The 20,023-nt window shown below is 39.2% G+C and overlaps 1 protein-coding gene across 1 annotated transcript in view; it reads left to right on the top strand.

The window, feature by feature from the left end:
- Slc25a17 (solute carrier family 25 member 17) overlaps nucleotides 1-20,023 on the top strand; it is a 44,891-nt gene that overhangs the window by 12,070 nt on the left and 12,798 nt on the right. The window contains exons 3-4 of the mRNA XM_027404065.1: nucleotides 5,993-6,059; nucleotides 7,779-7,930. Coding sequence (XP_027259866.1) covers nucleotides 5,993-6,059; nucleotides 7,779-7,930 — 219 coding nt within the window. The remainder of the gene's footprint in view (nucleotides 1-5,992; nucleotides 6,060-7,778; nucleotides 7,931-20,023) is intronic.

The following is a 20,023-nucleotide window of genomic DNA, read 5'->3' as shown; positions in this document are numbered from 1 at the left end:
CTTTGTACAAGCAGCTAGACTTGTGCTCAACCACTGGGTATCCCCCCACACACATCAATATTGTTTTCTAGAGGGGAATTGTAGCAACTGAGAGTCACCTGTAGCAATTTCCATAGTGGGAATTACCAGATGTGCAGTCAGAAAAGCCTGGATACTAAGTATAGGAATAGTTTCTATTATAAACTGACTAGTAATTACTTAAGAAATGTATTCTTTAGGGCTGGAGAGATGGCTCAGCAGTTAAGACCACTGGCCGTTCTTCCAGAGGACCCAGGTTCAATTCCCAGCAACCACATGGTAGTTCACAACTGTCTGTAACTCCAGTTCCAAGGGACCCGATACTTTCAGACTGACATAAATGCAGACAAAACACAGATGCACATAAAGTAAAAATAAATAATTTATTACAAACAGAGAGAAAAACATATTCTTCGATACCAAGGCTCTGCAGTCTCTTAGAACAGAAAAGGGTGGCTTGAAGGGTTAAGTCAAGGGACGTTGAGGCAGGTGAATTTCCTCACAGTAAAAAGTGATTACATAAGTTCATTTACTCATGCCAGTACACTAAGACACTACATACAGCTCATTTACTCATGCCAGTACACTAAGACACTACATACAGCTCATTTACTCATGCCAGTACACTAAGACACTACATACAGCTCATTTACTCATGCCAGTACACCAGGACACCTCCCTTCTGAAAGCCATGTCACTGATTTACCATATAGCAAGCCCACACTTGAAAAAGGTATTTTTTTCTTAGCAGTCATTTAAAAAAGATGTTTCAGGCTAGGCGTTGGTGGCACACACCTTTAATCCCAGCACTCAGGATGGCAGTCTGGTCTACCCAGTGAGTTCCAGGACAGGCTCCAAAATAATACAGAGAAACCTTGACTCAGAAAACAACAACAACAACAACAAAAGATGTTTCAAAAGTAGGTGGTCAATGAATATGCTGTATGTGTAATAGATTTCTACATTAGGGCATTGTACTGCCTAATGAATGAGGGGGCAGTGAAATCAGGACTGGACTCAAACCTGCTGTGTGGACTGTGGGAAGGCTGTGTTTGCCAAACTGTAGTAGGAGCCAGCCGACTTGCTCACAGTTCGTACCTGAGAGGGGGAGTGTGAACTAAAGAAAGGCTAACTAAAGATATTAAAGGAAAAGACAGAGACACAGGATAGATGTCTAACACCCTGAGTTTATTCTTTAACATACTTAAATACCCAACCAAAAGTGGGGACAATGCCAGAAGACATCTATTATCATGTATTAGGGGCAACTAGACTTACTTCCCTTAATCCTCCAGGTATTTTGGTAGCCACACCTGCTATCTGGCCTTCAGGGTCAAGGGTAAACACACCTGAGCCCAAGTCTGTTGTTATTTAGATAAAGACATCCACTACCAAGGCCGAAACATTCTGCAATAGCCAAGCTACAGACTTATAGGTATAAGGACAGTTTTGAACTCTCTCGCCTTTAGTCAAGATGGAGTTGAGCCATCTTTATGGGCCCCGGCCAAGTTAACACTGCTGTTGGAGACAAAAGATATCTTAAGATAGCCCCTGTTGCTGGCTGCATGCCTTTAATCCCAGCACTCGGGAGGCAGAGGCAGGTGGATCTCTGTGAGTTCGAGGCCAGCCTGGTCTCCAGAGTGATTGCCAGGATAGGCTCCAAAGCTACACAGAGAAACCCTGTCTCGAAAAACCAAAAATAAAAAATAAATAATATATATAATATATATAATATATATATATATATCCCCTGTCTGGTGGTGGTGACAGACATCTTTAATCCCAACACTCAGGACAGAACAGATGGATCTGAGTTTTGGTGGGCAGCCTGGTCTAATACCCCATGGCTTTTGTTTACAATAGATAGTCAGACCCAGGCTTTATATGTGCTAGCTAAATACTCCACACCTGAGCTCTGTCTTCAGGATGTCTTTTGAGGCTAAAACTGGGCATCTTTGTTTTGTTTTTGTTTGTTTTTTGAGACCGTGTTTCTTTGTGTAACAGCCCTGGATGTCCTGGAACTCACTTTGTAGAACAGTCTGGCCTCTGACTCACAGAGATCCACCTGCCTCTGCCCTAGTAAAAATTATTTTTGATCTTTTGGCTTTTTGGACTCTTTTGGGGGAGCCCACCACCCAGCTCTCCAGTAAATCACACATGGAGGTTTATTCTTTGTTATGAATGCCAACCTTTAGCCTGGCTTGTTTCTAGCCATTTTTCTTAACTTAAATCAACCTGTCTATCTTTTGCCTCTGGGCTTTTCCTTTTTCTTCTATAATTTTTCTTTCACTCTTGCTCCGTTGCTGGTTGGGTGGCTGACTTCTGATGTTCTCCTTCCTGGTTCCCTTGTTCTTCCTTCCTCTGTTCTCCTTATATTTATCCTCTCTGCCTGCCAGCCCATCCTATCCTTGCTCCTGCCTCACTATTGGCCATTCAGCTCTTTATTTGGACCACCAGGTGTTTTAGACAGGCACAGTAACACAGCTTCACAGCACCATAAACAAAAGTCACACACCTTAAAATAATATTCCCCTACATTCTGCCTCCCTAGTGCTGGGATTAATAGCATGCACCACCATTGCCTGGCTAAAGTAGGCATTTTTAAAGGAGTGGGGCTATCTAAGAAGAGGAAGGAGACTGAGAAGCAGTGGAGACATATACCTGTTGCTCTTGCTAGTCTAGACATGTCCTCCTAACCTATCTCTGACACTACAGGATTTTGTAGTTTGCTGTAATTGTCTTTCTCTTTTTTTTTTTTTCAACTTGAAATTATTATTGTTGTTGCTGTTGTTATTATGGTTATTATTATTATTATTTTGGTATTTCAAGACAGGGTTTCTCTGTGTCTTCCTGGTTGTCTTGGAACTCACTCTGTAGGCCAGACTTGTCTTGAACTCAAAGACCTGCCTGACTCTGCTAGGATTAAAGTCATACACCACCACCTAGCTCAACTTGAAATTATAAACTGATGCCACAACTTGCATAAAGAGAGTTTGACAACTAGCTTAAAAGTTAAACACTTTATGCCTACTGCTTGTGATTAGAATTTTTAGGTAGTAGGGACTGGAGAGATGGCTCAGTGGTTAAGAGCCCTGAGTACTCTTTCAGAGGACCCAGGTTCAATTACCAGCACCCACATGGCAACTAACAACTGTCTGTAACTACAAGTCTGACACCCTCACATAAACATACATGCCCTAAAAACACCAATGCAAATAAAACAAAAATAAATAAATTATTTTTTTAAAAAAGAATTTTTAGGTAGGTAATTATATGGTTCACAAAGTGAAACTCATAGGAAGGAGTGCTGTATAGGGATACCTTAACTCCACCTTTACCAGTGTAGGTTAACACTACTGCCTTTGTGTTGGTTCTTTGGTATTCCTTGCTACGAAAGATGGGTGTCTGTCTGTCTGTCTGTCTGTCTGTCTCTCTCTGTCTCTTAGTTTTTAAAATTGCTTTTAATTATATGTATGCAGTATATCTGGGGGTCTGTGCATATGAGTGCAGATGGCTTTAGAAGCCAGAGGTGTTGAAATCCCTGGAGTTACAGGCAGTTGTGAACCACAGGTCCTCTACAAGAGCAGTACAAGCTCTTTACTGCTGAACCATCTTTCCAGCCCCAAGATTTCTTGATTTGGACATGCTTCAGAATAGCAGTGTAGGGTAGGCTCTGTATGCACACCTGTAGTCACCGCTACTTGGGAGGCTGAGACTTGTGGACCATTTGAACACAGGAGCTATACTGATACCTTTTAGAGAGGGAGGGAGGAAGAGAGAATGGAGAGAGGCAGAGCAAAACAAAAAGAATGTTTGCAGAGTCTAGAGTCCAGTGTTGTATAGATGTGAAGCATGAAACTGTCAGTCAGCCTTTCCTGGTTTTCAGACTTCATGGAATAACAAGCAAGTAAAGTAGATTGTGAATTTTCTACACAAAAAGCACGCTTTGTTCTAGACCATGCATTTAAATAATTATCTTTTAGGTTTTATTTGATGCATATGGGTGTTTTGCTCGATGTTTATTCATGTACCACATATGTGCCTGGTGTCCACAGAGACCATAAAAGGCATCAGATTCTCGAGCACTGGGCTTACAGATGGTTGTGAGCCACCACAGGTGTTGGGAATTGAACCCTGGGTCCTCTGGAAGAGCAGCAGTGCTCTTAACTGCTGACTCATCTCTCCAGCGCCCCCAGACTTTCCATCCTCAGCCAGGCAGTGGTTTCTTTCTTCATCCAGTCCTCCAGTTGTCAAGTAGTCTGGTGTGGATGCAGCATAACCTGCTTACCCTTGCCCTATTGTGGAAAAATTCTTAGGTTGCTTCACATTTTTGTTATTGTTGTTCTTGAAAAGATGATGTAAGAATGGATTTGTTCATAGACCATTTTGTTTCTGTAAACTTTATGAGATAAATTCCCAGACATGGGATTTCTTCTGAATCAAGGGGTAAATGAATGTGTGATTTTGAATAAATGCCAGATTGCTTTTATTAGGGGCTGACTAACTGGCCATTTCATAAAATATACTGGTACCAATTTTAATTCTGAGGAAATTGGTTCATTTCTACATTTTTATGTTTTAGATTAATTTTCTAGTATGGGCAGGAAATTTGAAGTAAATTGAAGTGCATTTTTTTTTCAGTGATAACACACAAAAAAATTAGTATGTTGTCCTTCTGGAATTTTTTAATTTTATTCATTTAGGTTAAGAAGTAGCAGAAAGCCAGAACCTTTGAAACTTGAGTTTTAATCCTGACTTTGCTTTTGTTTTCCTGGTCTCTTTTATAAAAGGAATAACCTCTGGAGAGATGGCTCAGAGGTTAAGAGCATTTGTAGCTCTAGCTGAGGACCTGGGTTCAATTCCCAGCACCCTCATGGTAGTTCACAACCATTTGTGACTCCAGTTGTAGGTTATCCATCACCCTCTTCTGACTTCCTGGGCACCAGGCACACATGCAGTGCACGTATACATGCAGGCAAAACACTCATACATAGAAAATAAAATCAATAAATCCTTTTTTAAAAAAGAAAAAGGAGATGGTAATCTACTTTCTATTTTATAAGGTGTGGGAATAAAAATGAGAACATGTGTGTTAGTTTTTAAAAGAGTACTATATGGGGCTGGAGAGCTGGCTCAGCAGTTAAGAGCATCTGATCTCCAGAGGGTCCATGTTTGGTTCCCAGCACCCACATCATGAGGTTCATAGTTGCCTGTATTCCAGGTCCACAGGATCTAATGCCCTCTGTCCTCTGAGGTTTCCTGTGTACATGTAGCACACATCAAGTCACAGAGGCACACATAGGTAGGGATGGAAGGAGAGAGGGAAGGAAGAAAGGAAAGGATAGATGCATTGTGTATGGAGCTAGAGGGATGGCTTAGTGTTTAAGAACATGTACTGTTTTTCCAGAGGAACCAAGTTCAGTTCCCATTAACTCCAGTTCCAGGGAATCCTACATCCTCTTCTGGCCTCTAAGGACACCTTCACTCATGTACACACACAGGTAGACACACACACACACACACACAATTAAAAATAAATATTTTAAGGAAAAGCACTGGAATTGGGTTGTGGTGGTGCACACCTTTAATCCCAGCACTTGGGAGTCAGAGGCATGTGGATCTCCTATTTGAGGCCAGCTTGGTTTACAGAGTGAGTTCCAGGACAGCCAAGGCTATGCAGAGAAACCCCGTCTTGGAAAAAAATAAATATAAAAATAAAAGAAAAAGGGCACTATAAAACCCCAGAAATAACATTTCTGATTTACTGTGGAAATTAGGGTTTAAATTAAAATTCTGAATAAAATATGAAACCCAAGGAATTTACTCTGGGGAAGTAAGCCATGGCTAGACACACTGGAAGATCTGAGGCAAAGTAGGGAGTTCAAAAAATGGATGAGAATTTGTGCAGGTGGTATGAAGACATTTTAGGAAAACTTAATGGTGCTAGAGATAATAATTCTCTTCATTCCTACAGTTGATGAAAAAAGAAAGTCGAAAACTACGCATGCAGTGCTCCTGGAGATTATTAAGGAAGAAGGCCTGTGAGTACCGATTTCACAACTCTCTTAGAGTGGTTTGTTAGGAGACTCACATGTCAGGACTCAGAAGTCCCTGCTTAAAAGCTTACACTCTTGAGAGTTTGTAATTGCCTGACAAATAGAGGCATATCTGTTCTTAATTCCTTACAGGTCTGATAGTCAGTTGATCTTTATTTTTAGATTTATTTCTGTGTATGAGTATTTTGCTTACATGTAATTCTGTATACCATATGAGTACCTGATGCCCAAGGAGGCCGTAAGAGGATGTCAGATCCCCTGGAACTGGAGTCATATATAGATGTTAACTACCATGTGGTGCTGGGAACCAAACTCAGGCCCTCTGAAAGAATAACAAGTGACCTTACCTGCTGAGCCATTTCTCTAGCCCCCACCACCCCACCATTTGATTTTTCTTTTTGATTATGGAGCCTTCTAGGAGATTTAATGTATTAGAGAGCAACAGTACTGTTGCTTAGTAGTGGAAGGTTTAACTCATTGTGTTTGCCTAGCCTTTACAGGGCCTAGTTTAAATGTCAGTATCACACAACACACAAACACATACACAGTTTACATAAAACACACACACAATTCACATGACACACACACAAATACACCACACAAGACATACACACACAAATCACATAAAACTCATACATATACACGGCACAAGACAAATACACACAGTTCACTTAAGACTCACACATATAGCCCGGCGTTGGTGGCACATGCCTTTAATTCTAGCACTCAGGAGGCAGAGGTAGGTGGATCTCTGTGAGTTCCAGACCAGCCTGGTCTACAAGAGCTAGTTCCAGGACAGCCTCCAAAGCCACAGAAAAACCCTGTCTCAAAAAACTAAAAAAAAAAAAAAAAAAAAAAAAATGAGTGCCTAGGTAGCATAACGGTGAATGCCTGTAGTCCCTCCTCTACAGGAGGCTGGGTAAGAATTGCTTAGGACAGGAATTTAGGGTCAGGCTGAACAGAATCATGAAACCTCTCCCCCCCTTCCTTCTTCTCTCCCTCCCTCCCCTCTTCTCTACTTTCTCTCTTCTTCTCCCTCCCTCATCCTCCCTCCTTCCCTCTCTTCCTCTTCTCTTCCCTCCCCTCTCCTCCTCTCTCTCTTTCCTTCTACCTTTCCTTTCCCCTCTCACTGTTTCTCCTTTGCTCTCTCTCCTTCTCTCAACCCTCCCCCCATATTGTCCATGTGCTTTCTGACATGTGATTTGGCTACTTACTGTGTGACCATTTTTCTTTTCCTGCAACTCTAAGCATCCATGGAGAGACCCTTTTAAGGCCCTGAAGATGTCCCACTCTTAAACCTTGATACTGTCCATGTGGACCAGACGTTCCTGGGCTTCATATTAATTACTGTTCTCAATTCTCTGACCAAGTGCCTAATTAGAACCAAGTTAAGGGAAGGAGGGTTCATTCTGACTTATACTTGAAGACAGTTTACAGTCATCACAGCAGGCATACCAGCTGATCAGGTTGCCTCCACAGGAAGTGGGACTGGGCTGTCAAGCTTCAAGGTTTGTCCCCAGTGATTAGTCCCTCTTGCAAGGCTCTGCCTCTTATAGACTTCCCAGGGAGAAGGGTTAGCACCAACCATTCAAATACATAAGCCTTTGGGGATCAGTTTACATTTGAACCTTGCTAAGCTTCTCTAGCAATTTCCTGTGGCTTTTGACCATAGCTTTTACTTTGCTTATTGTGTTTTTTCCATAGCCTGGCACCATACCGAGGGTGGTTTCCAGTTATTTCAAGTCTCTGCTGTTCCAATTTTGTCTATTTCTACACTTTTAATAGCCTCAAAACAGTATGGGTCAAAGGTCAACGTTCTTCTACAGGAAAAGATCTGGTGGTTGGATTTGTTGCAGGTAACAAGGTTTTCTCGGTACAAAATATCTTTATATTTTAATATTGATCTGTGCTTCATATATCCTCTAAGAGATTATTATAGCACCCCTCTCAGCACTATATTATTATAGTGGGTTTTATAGCACTCCCTGTGCTTCAGGGAGTATGGTCAGTTTTTCTGACATGTTTATTTTAATGTGATAAAAGCACATGATAAAAGGTTTGTCAGTGTAACCATTTTAAGGTTAGTCATGTGAAGTATGTTTGCATTTTAAAATTGACATCAGAAGGATTTTATCTTATAAACTACATACCGCTAAGTAAATTCCCCACCCTTCCTCCCCATTACCATCATTCATTCTACTTTCTGCCTTTGAGAATTTGATTACATTTGATACTGCATATAAGTGAAATCATACAGCATTTGTCTTTTGTAATGGGCTAATTTTACTTAGTACCCCCCAGGCTCATCCATATTGTAGCATTTGTCATCTATATCCCTGTTGTGTCTAGATAATATTCTGTTGTATGAACACATCGAATTGTGTGTATCATTTCATCTGCTAATGGACATTAGGGTTTCGCCCACCTCTTGCTGTTATGAATATGCATCATGAATATGGAGGTGGGTATCTCTTTGGGAACTCCTCTTCAGTGTGTTAGTAGAGTCTCTCTGTGTCTCAGCAGAGAATTATTATTAATTATTAATGCTTGGCTAATGTCTTACGCTTGTCTCCAGCCAGCTCTTACAACTTAAATTAATCCATTTCTGTTAATCTATGTGCTGTAACGAGGCTTGTGGCTTTTACCTCTCTTGCATGTCCTGCTTCCTATCTGTCTGTCTGGTGACATCTCAGACTCTGCCCTTCTTCCCAGCATTCTCTCTGCTCCAAAAATCCTGCCTAGCTATGGGCCAATTAACTTTTTGTTAACAGTAAAAGCAATACATATATACAGTGTGCAAAGATTGTTCCACAGCATGTCTACCTTTTTGTCTCATTAAAAAGGAGGTTTTAACTTTTTTTGTTTGGTTGCCGCCCCCCCCCCCCCCCGAGACAAGGTTTCTCTGTGTAGCTTTGGAGCCTATCCTAGGACTCACTCTGAGACCAGGCTGGCTTCGAACTCACAGAGATCCACCTGCCTCTGCCTCCCAAGTGCTGGGATTAAAGGTGTGCGCCACCAACGCCCGGCTAAAAAAGGGAGGTTTTAACTTTAACATAATAAAATTATATACAACAAAAACAGTTATCAAGTAAGAATACAGTTAAAATATCCAGTCTATTTGTACTTGGCAAAATTAGAGAAAATATTCTATTATTTACCTTCTCTTTGTCAGTCTAAAGTTTTATACCTAATTTACCTTTTATCAACTTACAAAGAGATCTTTGAATTTAACTCTTTTCTCCCCCCCCCAACAGGATTTTTCTGTGTAGCTTTGGAACCTATCCTGGCACTCGCTCTGAAGACCAGGCTGGCCTCGAACTCACAGAGATATGCCGGCCTCTGCCTCCCAAGTGCTGGGATTAAAGCATGCACCACCAACACCCAGCTGAATTTAACTCTTATGTTTAGCACTTTTTTTTTTTTACTGTGACCAAAACCAACTTGTAACCAATCCCCCTTAAATGATAACAAATACCCGTAATTTATCTTTCTAGAATGTGGGTATTGTATTTTCTAGACTGCTTCCTGTTGTCTGGGGGTGCTAACATCTTTGAGGGAAAATTGAGAAAATTCAGGATAATGGTTAAGTCTTGGCTGAAGTAGTCTGTGAGGATGAATCATCTCAACCAGCAGCATTGAAGCTAATCAGAATGCAGAACTCAAAAACTGTAACAGAGGCATTCTGAGATGTTGGATGACCTGGGCCATCCATTTTCGTTGGTGTTTGGTCCCCTTGTTCTGAAAATACATAAACTTTTAAAGGTGTCATACATTACAAGTATGGAATATGTGGTGTGCACAAGTCAGTTAAAGATGATTTTTTGTATTATGTTTGAACAGGTAAAATATACATTATGTGTTTGTAGGTTGTTTTTTGGATTTTTTGTTTGTTTGTTTTTTTGTTTTAGTTTTTTGAGACTAAAAAACTAAAACTCTGTATTGCTTTGGAGCCTGTCCTGGAACTCACTCTGTAGACCTGGCTGGCATCAAACTCACAGAGATCCACTAGCCTCTGCCTACAGAGTGCTGGCATTAAAGGTGTGCACCACCAACACCAGGTGTGTTTTGTAGTTTTTATAGGTTTATTTCTTTATATTTGTAGCCCGGATTTTCAGGGGATCTTCCTCAATCAAACCTGAACCATATCAACCTGGAATGAATCCACAGCCTCTCATTTGCTGTGGAAATAAAAGCATAACCTCTTCCCCAAAGTAACGTATCTTTTGACTTCCATTTTGAAGTCAAGAAATTTTTAAAGTATATTGGTTGGTTTCATTTAGCAGTTTTCATAATCCATGTGTCTTAGCAGCTATTGTTTCTTTATTAGCAACCAGAAATAATCTAGGCAGTTGGTGGTAGCACACACCTTTAGTCTCAGCACTCAAGAGCAGAGGTAGGCGGATCTCTGTGAGTTCGAGACCAGCTGGTCTACAGAGTAAGTTCTGGGCCAGGCTCCAAAGCTACACAGAGAAGCCATGTCTTGAAAGCCAAAACAAACAAACAAACAAACAAAAACCAGAAAAACAGACAAAAGAAATAATCTAAAGACAACACAATAACATACAGAATCTAGATTCTGTGTATTTTCCATCTTTATGTGGCTTGTTATATATTTTTTACTCTATTCCTTTCTTAAGGACTTTATTATTTTTAAACTATTACTGACTCTACCCTTTCTCTTCTCTAAGCCTTTGTACTTTTTAAAACACAATGTAACCTGATTAGAAGTTTTCTCCATCTGAATCTGTCTTTATTAAGGATTTGTAACCTTTTCTGTCTGCATGAGCAAAACCCTGAAGCTGCCATGCAGCATGCTGGCAGCTATAACCTACAGGCAGTGGCCTGTGTCAGAGACTGTGGGAACTCACCATTCCACTTTGCTTATGGTATGCTGGCAGCTGCCAGGAGACCTGGCAGGAGTCTGTACCGTGGCTGGCATGAGAGACATGAGACTAGGAAGCTGAGTTTGGCTCTTTTTATGTGTGTTTAGAAGCTTTCTCAGGTCCTACATGGATGTAGGTGCCCCACATTTGGGCACAATTTGTAGTAGTTAGAGAACCCTGGGGAAAAAATGAGATAAAGATCAAGTTCTGGGAGGGGTAGCTGTTACTCATTCTCGGTATAATTGGAAAGTTTGGGACTTAAACCTGAAGTCCTGACTGGAGTAGTCTATGAGGCTGGACCATCTTAACTAACCACTTTGAAGTTGTCCTGAGTAGTTTGTAATACAAACTTTGATCTTTGGGTGGTGGTTGTCAGCTTAGTGTTGTTGTAGCCACATTCCAGGTGGATTCATCTTTATGGGGCCCCATCATCCTTTTGGAGACTTCAAAGGTCACTATTAGGAATGGTCACAATTCACTGCAAAAAAAGTTAAACATTTTAAATGTTGTATGCAGCAGGTCTCGGAGAGGCTATAGGACCATAATCTGTTAAATACATCTGGAGTACACAAGCTTAATTCCTAATTACCTGCTTCAGACTCAAGCCTGAAATCACACACAGGAAGCTAGATGAAGCCTATTTCTAGAATTAGTACTCTTATATGATCATTAATATTATGACAGAATGTTTAAATATATATCTCTGTGACTTTGAAGGCTGTCCTGGAACTAGCTCTTGTAGACCAGGCTGATCTTGAACTCACAGAGATCTGCCTGCCTTTGCCTCCAGAGTGCTGGGATTAAAGGCATGAGCCACCACCACCTGGCTAAATATATATACTAATCTTATAAATTTTGAGATAATATTATACCTTAAGAAAAGTTTTAAAGAGTCAAAACCAGAGGATTATGAGATTAGTGACAATAGAATAGTCCCTTAATTTTGGTTTTCTTCTGTCCCATACCAGGAGGCTCTTCTGACATAAGAGAGAGAATGGATTTTCCTCTAACAAGCATGCTTGGGTTTAGAGAAGGAAAGAGCCATGCTCCAACTCCAAAGCCAGCTTTAAATTTTAATTTAGTTGGTACTGCAAAAAGACCATTTGCCTTATATGTCTATAGAGAACAGCATAAACAAACATTTGGGAAGATTTATGATTTTTTTCTGTGGAAATATACCATTATGCCAATTTATTCATTTTCTTGGGACATTTTCCCTGGATCATTTGTCCTCTTCTTCAGATGTCTTATTTGTCCAATGGTCTTCAGATTCCTTAGTTGGATGCTTTTATTCTCCTGGAAAGAAAAAAACAAAACCATGCCCCAACTCTAACTTTGGGGAGTTTCCCTTTTTGGCAGGTTATGCCTGATCAAATGAAATACATGTATTAGTCTTATAATTTAATTTAGATGAAATGGCCATGTGATTTGATGAACTTTCACCTCTCCTACTCAAGAGGTCTCTCCTGTTGGAACCTAATCTTTATCAATCTTGATGGTATCCATAGCTTTTTTCTCCTGTGGAAAGAAAATACAAAACCTCTTCCACAATGTAACACATATTCTGGTTTCCATTCTGAGGTCAACACATCGTTAAATTGTACAGACTGATTTAATTCAGTAGTTCTTTTCTACTATCCATTGTCTCTTCACAGCTGTCATTCCTTTCTCATTAGCATTTAAAAATTTTAAAGTTAATAAAGTATTATTCAATGGATGTCTGGGGGTCTTTATTACCCCTTCCTGTTTATTAAGCATATCTTTTAAAGTGTAATTATAACTATAATTATATCTTTCTATAACTGCTTGTGTGGATTGTGTGGTATACCTGTAATATATCTTGTATTATAATATACAAAAAACTGTTTCATTTTACTAGAGACATACTGGAACATTATAAGTCTTAATTTATTCAAGGTATCCCCATGATGGCCATAACTTCTTATAAATGTGTAATTACTGAATCAGCCTTTTCAGAACTCAAAGCAGTTGCCCATTGAAATCCTGAATAAGTAGAGGGACTGTAACTGGAGTTCTAATAGTTCTTAATAATAAAAGGCCAGAGTCAGATATAAGGGAAAATGCTGAGAGATCAGAGAGAAGAAGGAGCAAGCCAAAGCCACCTTTACCTCACTAGCTTCCCAGCAGAAAAGAGACCGAGTTTCTGTTTCCCCCTGCCTATATTCCCTTCTTCACCCAGCCATCTCACTTCCTGTCTGTCTGTCTGTACAGACCTCCAGACCTCTGGTTAGATAGTGGCAAGCTCTACCCTCTGATCTTCAGACAAGTTTTATTTGTACAAATAAGATATCACTACAAGAAACATCAGAGTTAAACTAGACTGTCAACCAAGAAGAGTTGATATCCAACAGTACTTTCTTCTATCACCTAATGGGACAGTCTTTAGGATAGTTTATAGATTAAGTCACTAAACAAGTTTCAATATGTACAGAAAATTGAAATCCCAGAATCTTGTGTCTTCTGCCCATTAGGCAATAAAACTAAATTTACAAACTGTGCAAATACATGAAAACCTAGCAATAGGCAAAAAAAGAAAGAAGAAAGTAAGAAATCCTGAATAAGTATCTATGTATGCTGTACATACTTTAATTTTCCAAACTCCACAAAATGAAACCTATCTATTTGCCAAATTTCATTTCTTTGTGTACCCTTTGGGTTACTTCCTGCAAGTAGTGGAGTTTACCTATACAAAGAACAAACAGGACATTTCCTTATAATTTCCTTGGCTTATTGCCAAGTGATAGGGGAATCTTTTTTCAAATCTTTGCTATTAACATGGTGTTTCTTATGAAATTCTGAGGCTTCTTGCACATTTCCTACCAGTAGCTGATCAATTTCATCATTACCTTGTGCTAGAGAGCCTGGTAGGCCCATATGGGATCTCATATGTGTTATATAGGATGATTTCTATTCCTGATTATTTCTTGTAATTGAATAAACAACAAAGTTAATTCTAAATCATCTGGGATAAGTTCAGTGTTTTTAATATGTAAAACAACTCTTTCTGCATATTGAGAGTCCATAACTATAGTAAGAGATTCTGGAAAATATAATAATACCATGGTGTTCTCTATACAATGTGAGGAAGGATTCAATTAGTTCTCTTTATAAACTGAAGTCTCCTGCTTTTGGGATATTCATTGCTAATCTCTCCAAAAAAATTACTGCAAGCTTTTTGTTAATTTTGTTCATTTTCTGTCCATACTGAGGCATTGTCAGCATTAGTAAAAGGTGCCACAATTTCTTCTGGGTCCACTCCTGCTAATGATGACATCTCAATTTTCCTTTCAGAATCAATTCAGAGATCTTTTCTACATAGGTCTTTAATTTTTTACTTTGTTTCTGTGGTAAAAATATCCATTCTAAGATATCTTCTGTCTGCATAAGAATTTACTGTGGGAGAATGTGTAGAAGGTAAATAAGCAGAATACAACCAAGCTCTGGATTCAAACAATCTACATGTGCATCTTGTAATTTCTTTTCTACCAAAGTCAATTCTCTCTCAGCTTCAACTGATAATTTTCTTGGACTATGTAAGTTATCACCTTGTAAGTTTTGAAATAAATTACTTAGTTCTTGAGTTATTAATCCAGTTGTGGGCCATAGCCAGTTAATATCTCCCAGCAAATTTTGAAAATCATTAAGAGTTTGTTGCTGTAGAATAATCCTCTTGTATACTGTAAAGATTTGTCACTAGAATTGGTATAATAAAATGCTGATCAGCCAGTAGCCAGGCAGAAAGTAAAGACAGGACAACCAAACTAAGGATGATGGAAAGGAGAAGGGTAGATTTGGGAGGTGCCAGCCATCCAACTAGCAAGCAGGTTGTGTAACAAATGAGGTAACAATCCATGAGCCATGTGGCAAAGCATAAATAGAAATATTGCTTAATTTAAATGTAAGAATTAGCTAGTAACAAACATGGGCTATCAGTCGAGCATTTATTCAGCCTCTGAATTGGTTATTTGGGACCACAGGTTGGGACAGGAAACATCTGTTTACAGCTTGTAATTGATCTCTCCTGATTTGTACTTTCTGTGGTTGAATTTTTATAAACCTATCTTATATTCTAGGTAAATAATAGAATCTCCTTTTGGTATTTTTTTCAGGAGCAATTTACAATCTCCAACAAAGCAAAATTTTCTTCAAACATTTTTCTAAGTTGTGTGTGTCTGAATCAACTAGTGAGATATCATTCATACAATGATAAATCATAGATTGAGGGAACTGTTTACAAATTATTTCTAATGACTGTTGTACAAAATATTGACACAGGTGGGACTCTTTAACATCCTATTGATGATTACAAAGTGGAGTCAGAAATAGGCTGATAACCAGTAGTTTATTGGGGAAAAGTACTCACGAAAGGGAGCCAGTGACCAGGTTTGCACCTGAGCAGGACGGACCCAGAAATGCTTGCCAGTCAGCTCAGCCAGGCGAAAGAGAGCCTCGTGCATGCCTCCCTCCTCCTTAAACCCTTGTTACATAACTCTGACCAGGCCCAGGTGGGCGTGGTCAGTGGTACCTCTAATGAGGGTTTCTCCCTGTAATTCCCCTTTTAGTCTAAACAGGATTTAAACTTAACAGTATAAGTTATCTATAATTAACAATCATAAAGGTGAATAACAAGAAGATATAATAATCTACTTATATCACATCCTAACTATATCTATTCCATCTAAACCCTAAAGTCATCTGAAAGAGACCTCCTTCCAAACCCAACCCTAAACAATAGGAAACGAGCCCTAATTAGGTGTACATTATTCTTAGTGTCAACAGTGGGGAAAGGGGGCATATTATTCTTCGAGTTATTTCCTGCTGAAATGGGACAACTATAGCCTTGTGGGGTCCTGTAGGAAGAAAATGTTAAGAGTAGTGAAAGTCTTGAGTGGATTATCTGCAACACATGTATCCAGTCTGTGTTTGGTGGGAGATGCTTGATTAAAGGTCTAGGTTGAAGTCCTTATCTTGATTGAAGTCCTTGTCTTGATTTAAGTCAGTACCTGAAGCTCTGGCCAGAGTGTCAGTTCAAACACATCCAGTTGGATCCAGTGGACTCGATGAGGTGGGGTCCATTTTCTTTCCGGAGACTTCAAGGATTGCTGTTAGGAAGTTCTTCATTGGCTGTAGGGAGCTTAAACATTAATGTCTGCAGAGAAATATTAACATATGCATACCGGGAAAGGCAACAATAAGGAAAATAATAATTATGAGGGAATTTATACTTTCAGAGAAAGAGCTGAGAATAGACAAATGACAGTCCCCAAATTTTTTCTTATTCTGTATTACATCAATTGGATTCTTGATATAGTACAGAAACTCTGAATTTTATTTTAGCAACATGCTTGGATTTAGAGGAGGAAAGCCAAATCTAACTCTAAAGCCAGCATTGGTTTAACTGAATAGGGACTAGGAAGTATAGAGAAATAGATTTTATATAGAGACCTTTTTAGAGTTTACCATATGACAAATTCCTTTTGTTTGATGGTTCTTTTTGGATACCTATCCTCACTTCTTCAGGTATCTATCCATTCAATGTCCTTTTATTCCCTGGAGATGAGTTTTCCTGTGAAGATAAAAACAAAACACTTCCCTTCCTTTATGAGGTTTCTATATAGTTTATGAGATATACCTTAGTGGATGACCTGTCATTTCTCCTCATTGAGAGGTTTTTCTTGTTCTACTCGAATCTTGATCAACTTTGATGGTATCCAAAGCTTTCCTTCTCCTGTGGAACCAAAGTCGAAACCTCTTTTCCGACATAACACATGTCCTGGTTTCCATACAAAGGTCAAAACATCCTTGAAGTATACCGACTTATTTCAGTTCAGAAGTTTTTTCTGTAATCCAGTGTCTTTCTGCAGCTGTTTGCCCTTTCTCATTAGTATTAAGAAAGTTTAGTGTTAATAAAGCATTATGTAACCTATGTTTGGGGGTTTTCGTTCCCCCAGCCTGTTCATGGAGCATTTCTTTCAGTGTACGATTGGATCTCTCTACTACTGCTTGTCCTGTGGGATTGTGTGGTTTACCAGTTATGTGCTTTATGTTATAATATTTGAAAAACTGTTCCAATTTGGTGGAGACATATGCTGGAACATTGTCAGGTTTTATTTGTGCAGGAATACCCATAATGGCCATTACCTCTAACAGGTGTGTTATAACAGAATCGGCCTTTTCAGAGCTAAGAGCAGTAGCCCATTGAAACCCTGAAAATGTGTTTATAGTATGATGCACATATTTTAAATTTCCAAATTCTGGAAAGTGAAAGACACCCATCTGCCAAACCTTATTTCTCCAAATACCCTTAGGATTACAGCCTGCTGGCAATGGAGCTTGATTATAGAATGAACAGTTTCTCACTTATCTCCTTGGCTTGTTGCCAAGTGATGGAAAAATCCTTTTTCAAACCTTTGCTATTTACATGGTGTTTCTTATAAAATTCTGAGGTTTCTAGCATGCTTCCTATTAATAAACGATCAGTCTCATTGCCTTGTACTAGTGGGCCTCGCAGAACCGTATGGGATCTGATGTATGATATATATAGGATTGTTCTGGTTTCTGGTTGTTTCTTGTAATTGTATAAACAGTGAAGTTAATTCTGTATCATCAGGAACAAATTCTGCAGTCTCAATGGTAAAACGACTCTCTTTGCATATTGAGAATCAGTAACTATATTGAGAGACTCTGTAAAATCCATAAGTACCATAAGAATTGAGTATAATTCTGCTTCTGTACAGAGTTATATGGACTTTGAACTACTTTACTTATCTCCCCTGATTTATATCCTGCCTTACCTGATTTGTAGTGTAGAAGGTAAGGACTCCAGAAATAGGTGTTTTTTTTTGTTTTGTTTTTTTTACAATATGTAGAAGGATACAAATTGTCTTTTTTAATTTAATTCTGTAAGTTTTGGGATAATTATTGCTAATTGTTTCCCAAAAGAAAGTAAAAGTTATCTGCCAGTATTCATTGTCCTTCCATAAGGAGGAAATTTCCTCATTGGTTAAAGGTACTATAATTTCTGCTGGGTCCCTTCCAGTCAATTGACAAAGTCCTAATTTGCCTTTCAGAATCAAATCAAAAATCTTTTCTATGTACATCTTAAGCTTCTTATTCTGTTTATGTGGCAGAAATATCCATTCTAATATAATATCTTCCCTCTGCATCAGAATCCCTGAAGGGTATTCTCTGGATGGTAAAATAACCAGAATACAGTCTAAATTAGGGTCCACATGTGCGTCCAATATTCTTTTTTCCACCCACTGTAATTCTTTTTCCGCTTCAGCAGATAATATTCGTTGACTGTTTACGTCGTTGTCTCCTTTTCGGACCATTTTTAAATGCTTTAAGGCATGTCCTTCTACTCCAATTATTATCTGTAGTTCAGATATTTCCCCTAGCAATTCTCTGCAGGTCTTTAAGAGTTTGATGATGATCTCTTCTAATTTGTACTTTTTTCGGCCTGATCTTTCTTTCTTTCTTTCTTTCTTTTTTTTTTTTTTTTTTTTTTTTTTTTTTTTTTTTGGTTTTTCGAGATAAGGTTTCTCTGTGTAGCTTTGGAGCCTATCCTGGCACTGACTCTGGAGACCAGGCTGGCCTTGAACTCACAGAGATCCGCCTGCCTCTTCCTCCCAAGTGCTGGGATTAAAGGCGTGCACCACCAATGCCCGGCTCGGCCTGATTTTATGTAAGTCTATTTTATAACCTAAATAATTAATAAAATTTCCTCTTTGTATCTTTTCTGGGGCAATCTGTAATCCCCAACGAGGTAGAACATCCTTCACTGTTTCAAACATCCATTCTAATATCTCCTTCTTAGAATCTGACAATAAAATGTCATCCATATAATGATAAAGTATGGATTGAAGAAATTTCTTATAAATTATCTCCAAAGGTTTTTGTACGAAGTGCTGGCACAAGGTAGAACTATTTAACATTCCCTGTGGCAAAACCTTCCACTGAAATTTCTTAACTGACTTGGATTATTAAGAGTTGGTACAGTGAATGCAAATTTTTCCCTGCTCAGTGGTTAAGAGCACTGGCTGCTCTTCCAGAGGTCCTAAGTTCAAGTCCCAGCAACCACATGGTGGCTCACAACCATCTGTAATGAGATCTGGTGCCCTCTCTGGCCTGCAGACATACATGTAGGTAAAACACTGTATACATAATAAATAAATAAATCTTTTTTTTTTTTTTTTAAATCAGTCTCTTGCCAGGCAGTGATTTCTCGAGACCAGCTTGGTCTACAAGAGCTAGTTCCAGGACAGCCTCCAAAGCCACAGAAAAACCCTGTCTCAAAAAACCAAAAAAGAAACAATAATCAGTCTCTTTAAAATATCCTATCTGTTTTAAAAGTTTAAGTCTCATCTGCAGGCTCCCTTAAAAATACTTCCTTACTTCAGGAGGGAAAGATCGGGGCACAGTCATAGTATGAACCAAGCAAAACCAAATTCCAACAGTATAAATAACTCAATGTCCAATTATCTGGGATTCAACCCCCATCTTCTAGACTCCTCCAAAGGGCTTGGGTCATTTCTCCAACCTGCCCTCTGCAGCACACACAGTTTGTCTTCTAGGCTTCGGCTGGCTCCACTCCACTGCTGCTGCTGTTCTTGGTGGTCATCCCATGGTGCTAGCATCTCCAAAACATGCGTCTTCTGCTGCAACTGGGCTGCACTTTCACCAATAGCCTCTCACATGCTTTTTTCATGGTGCCAAGCCTCAACTTCTTTGCATGATCCCTTCAGTCCTGTGCCTTCAACTGCCACTGAGGCTTCACTTCTCCTGGCCTCTCACAGTGCTAAGCTTCAGCTGCTCTCCATGACCTTCAAAACCTCTCATGCCTTCAAAACCAGTACCACCTTGGTGACTCTTACATATCACCAAGACCAGCTGCCAGCATGAGGTAAAACCTTGGCTGCCTCTGGAACACAGCTTCTCTGTGCTCTCAGGAAACACTTCCCAGAAGATTTCACCTCAGTGATGCTGGTCTCTTCTCTCTTTTTTTTTTTTTTTTTTTTTTTTTTAAGATTTTATTTATTTATT

This window comes from Cricetulus griseus, chromosome 2, assembly GCF_003668045.3.
Source record: "Cricetulus griseus strain 17A/GY chromosome 2, alternate assembly CriGri-PICRH-1.0, whole genome shotgun sequence".
NCBI lineage: Eukaryota > Metazoa > Chordata > Mammalia > Rodentia > Cricetidae > Cricetulus > Cricetulus griseus.
The sequence above is the reverse complement of the archived record's forward strand: the minus strand, read 5'-3'. Positions and strand labels throughout refer to the sequence as shown.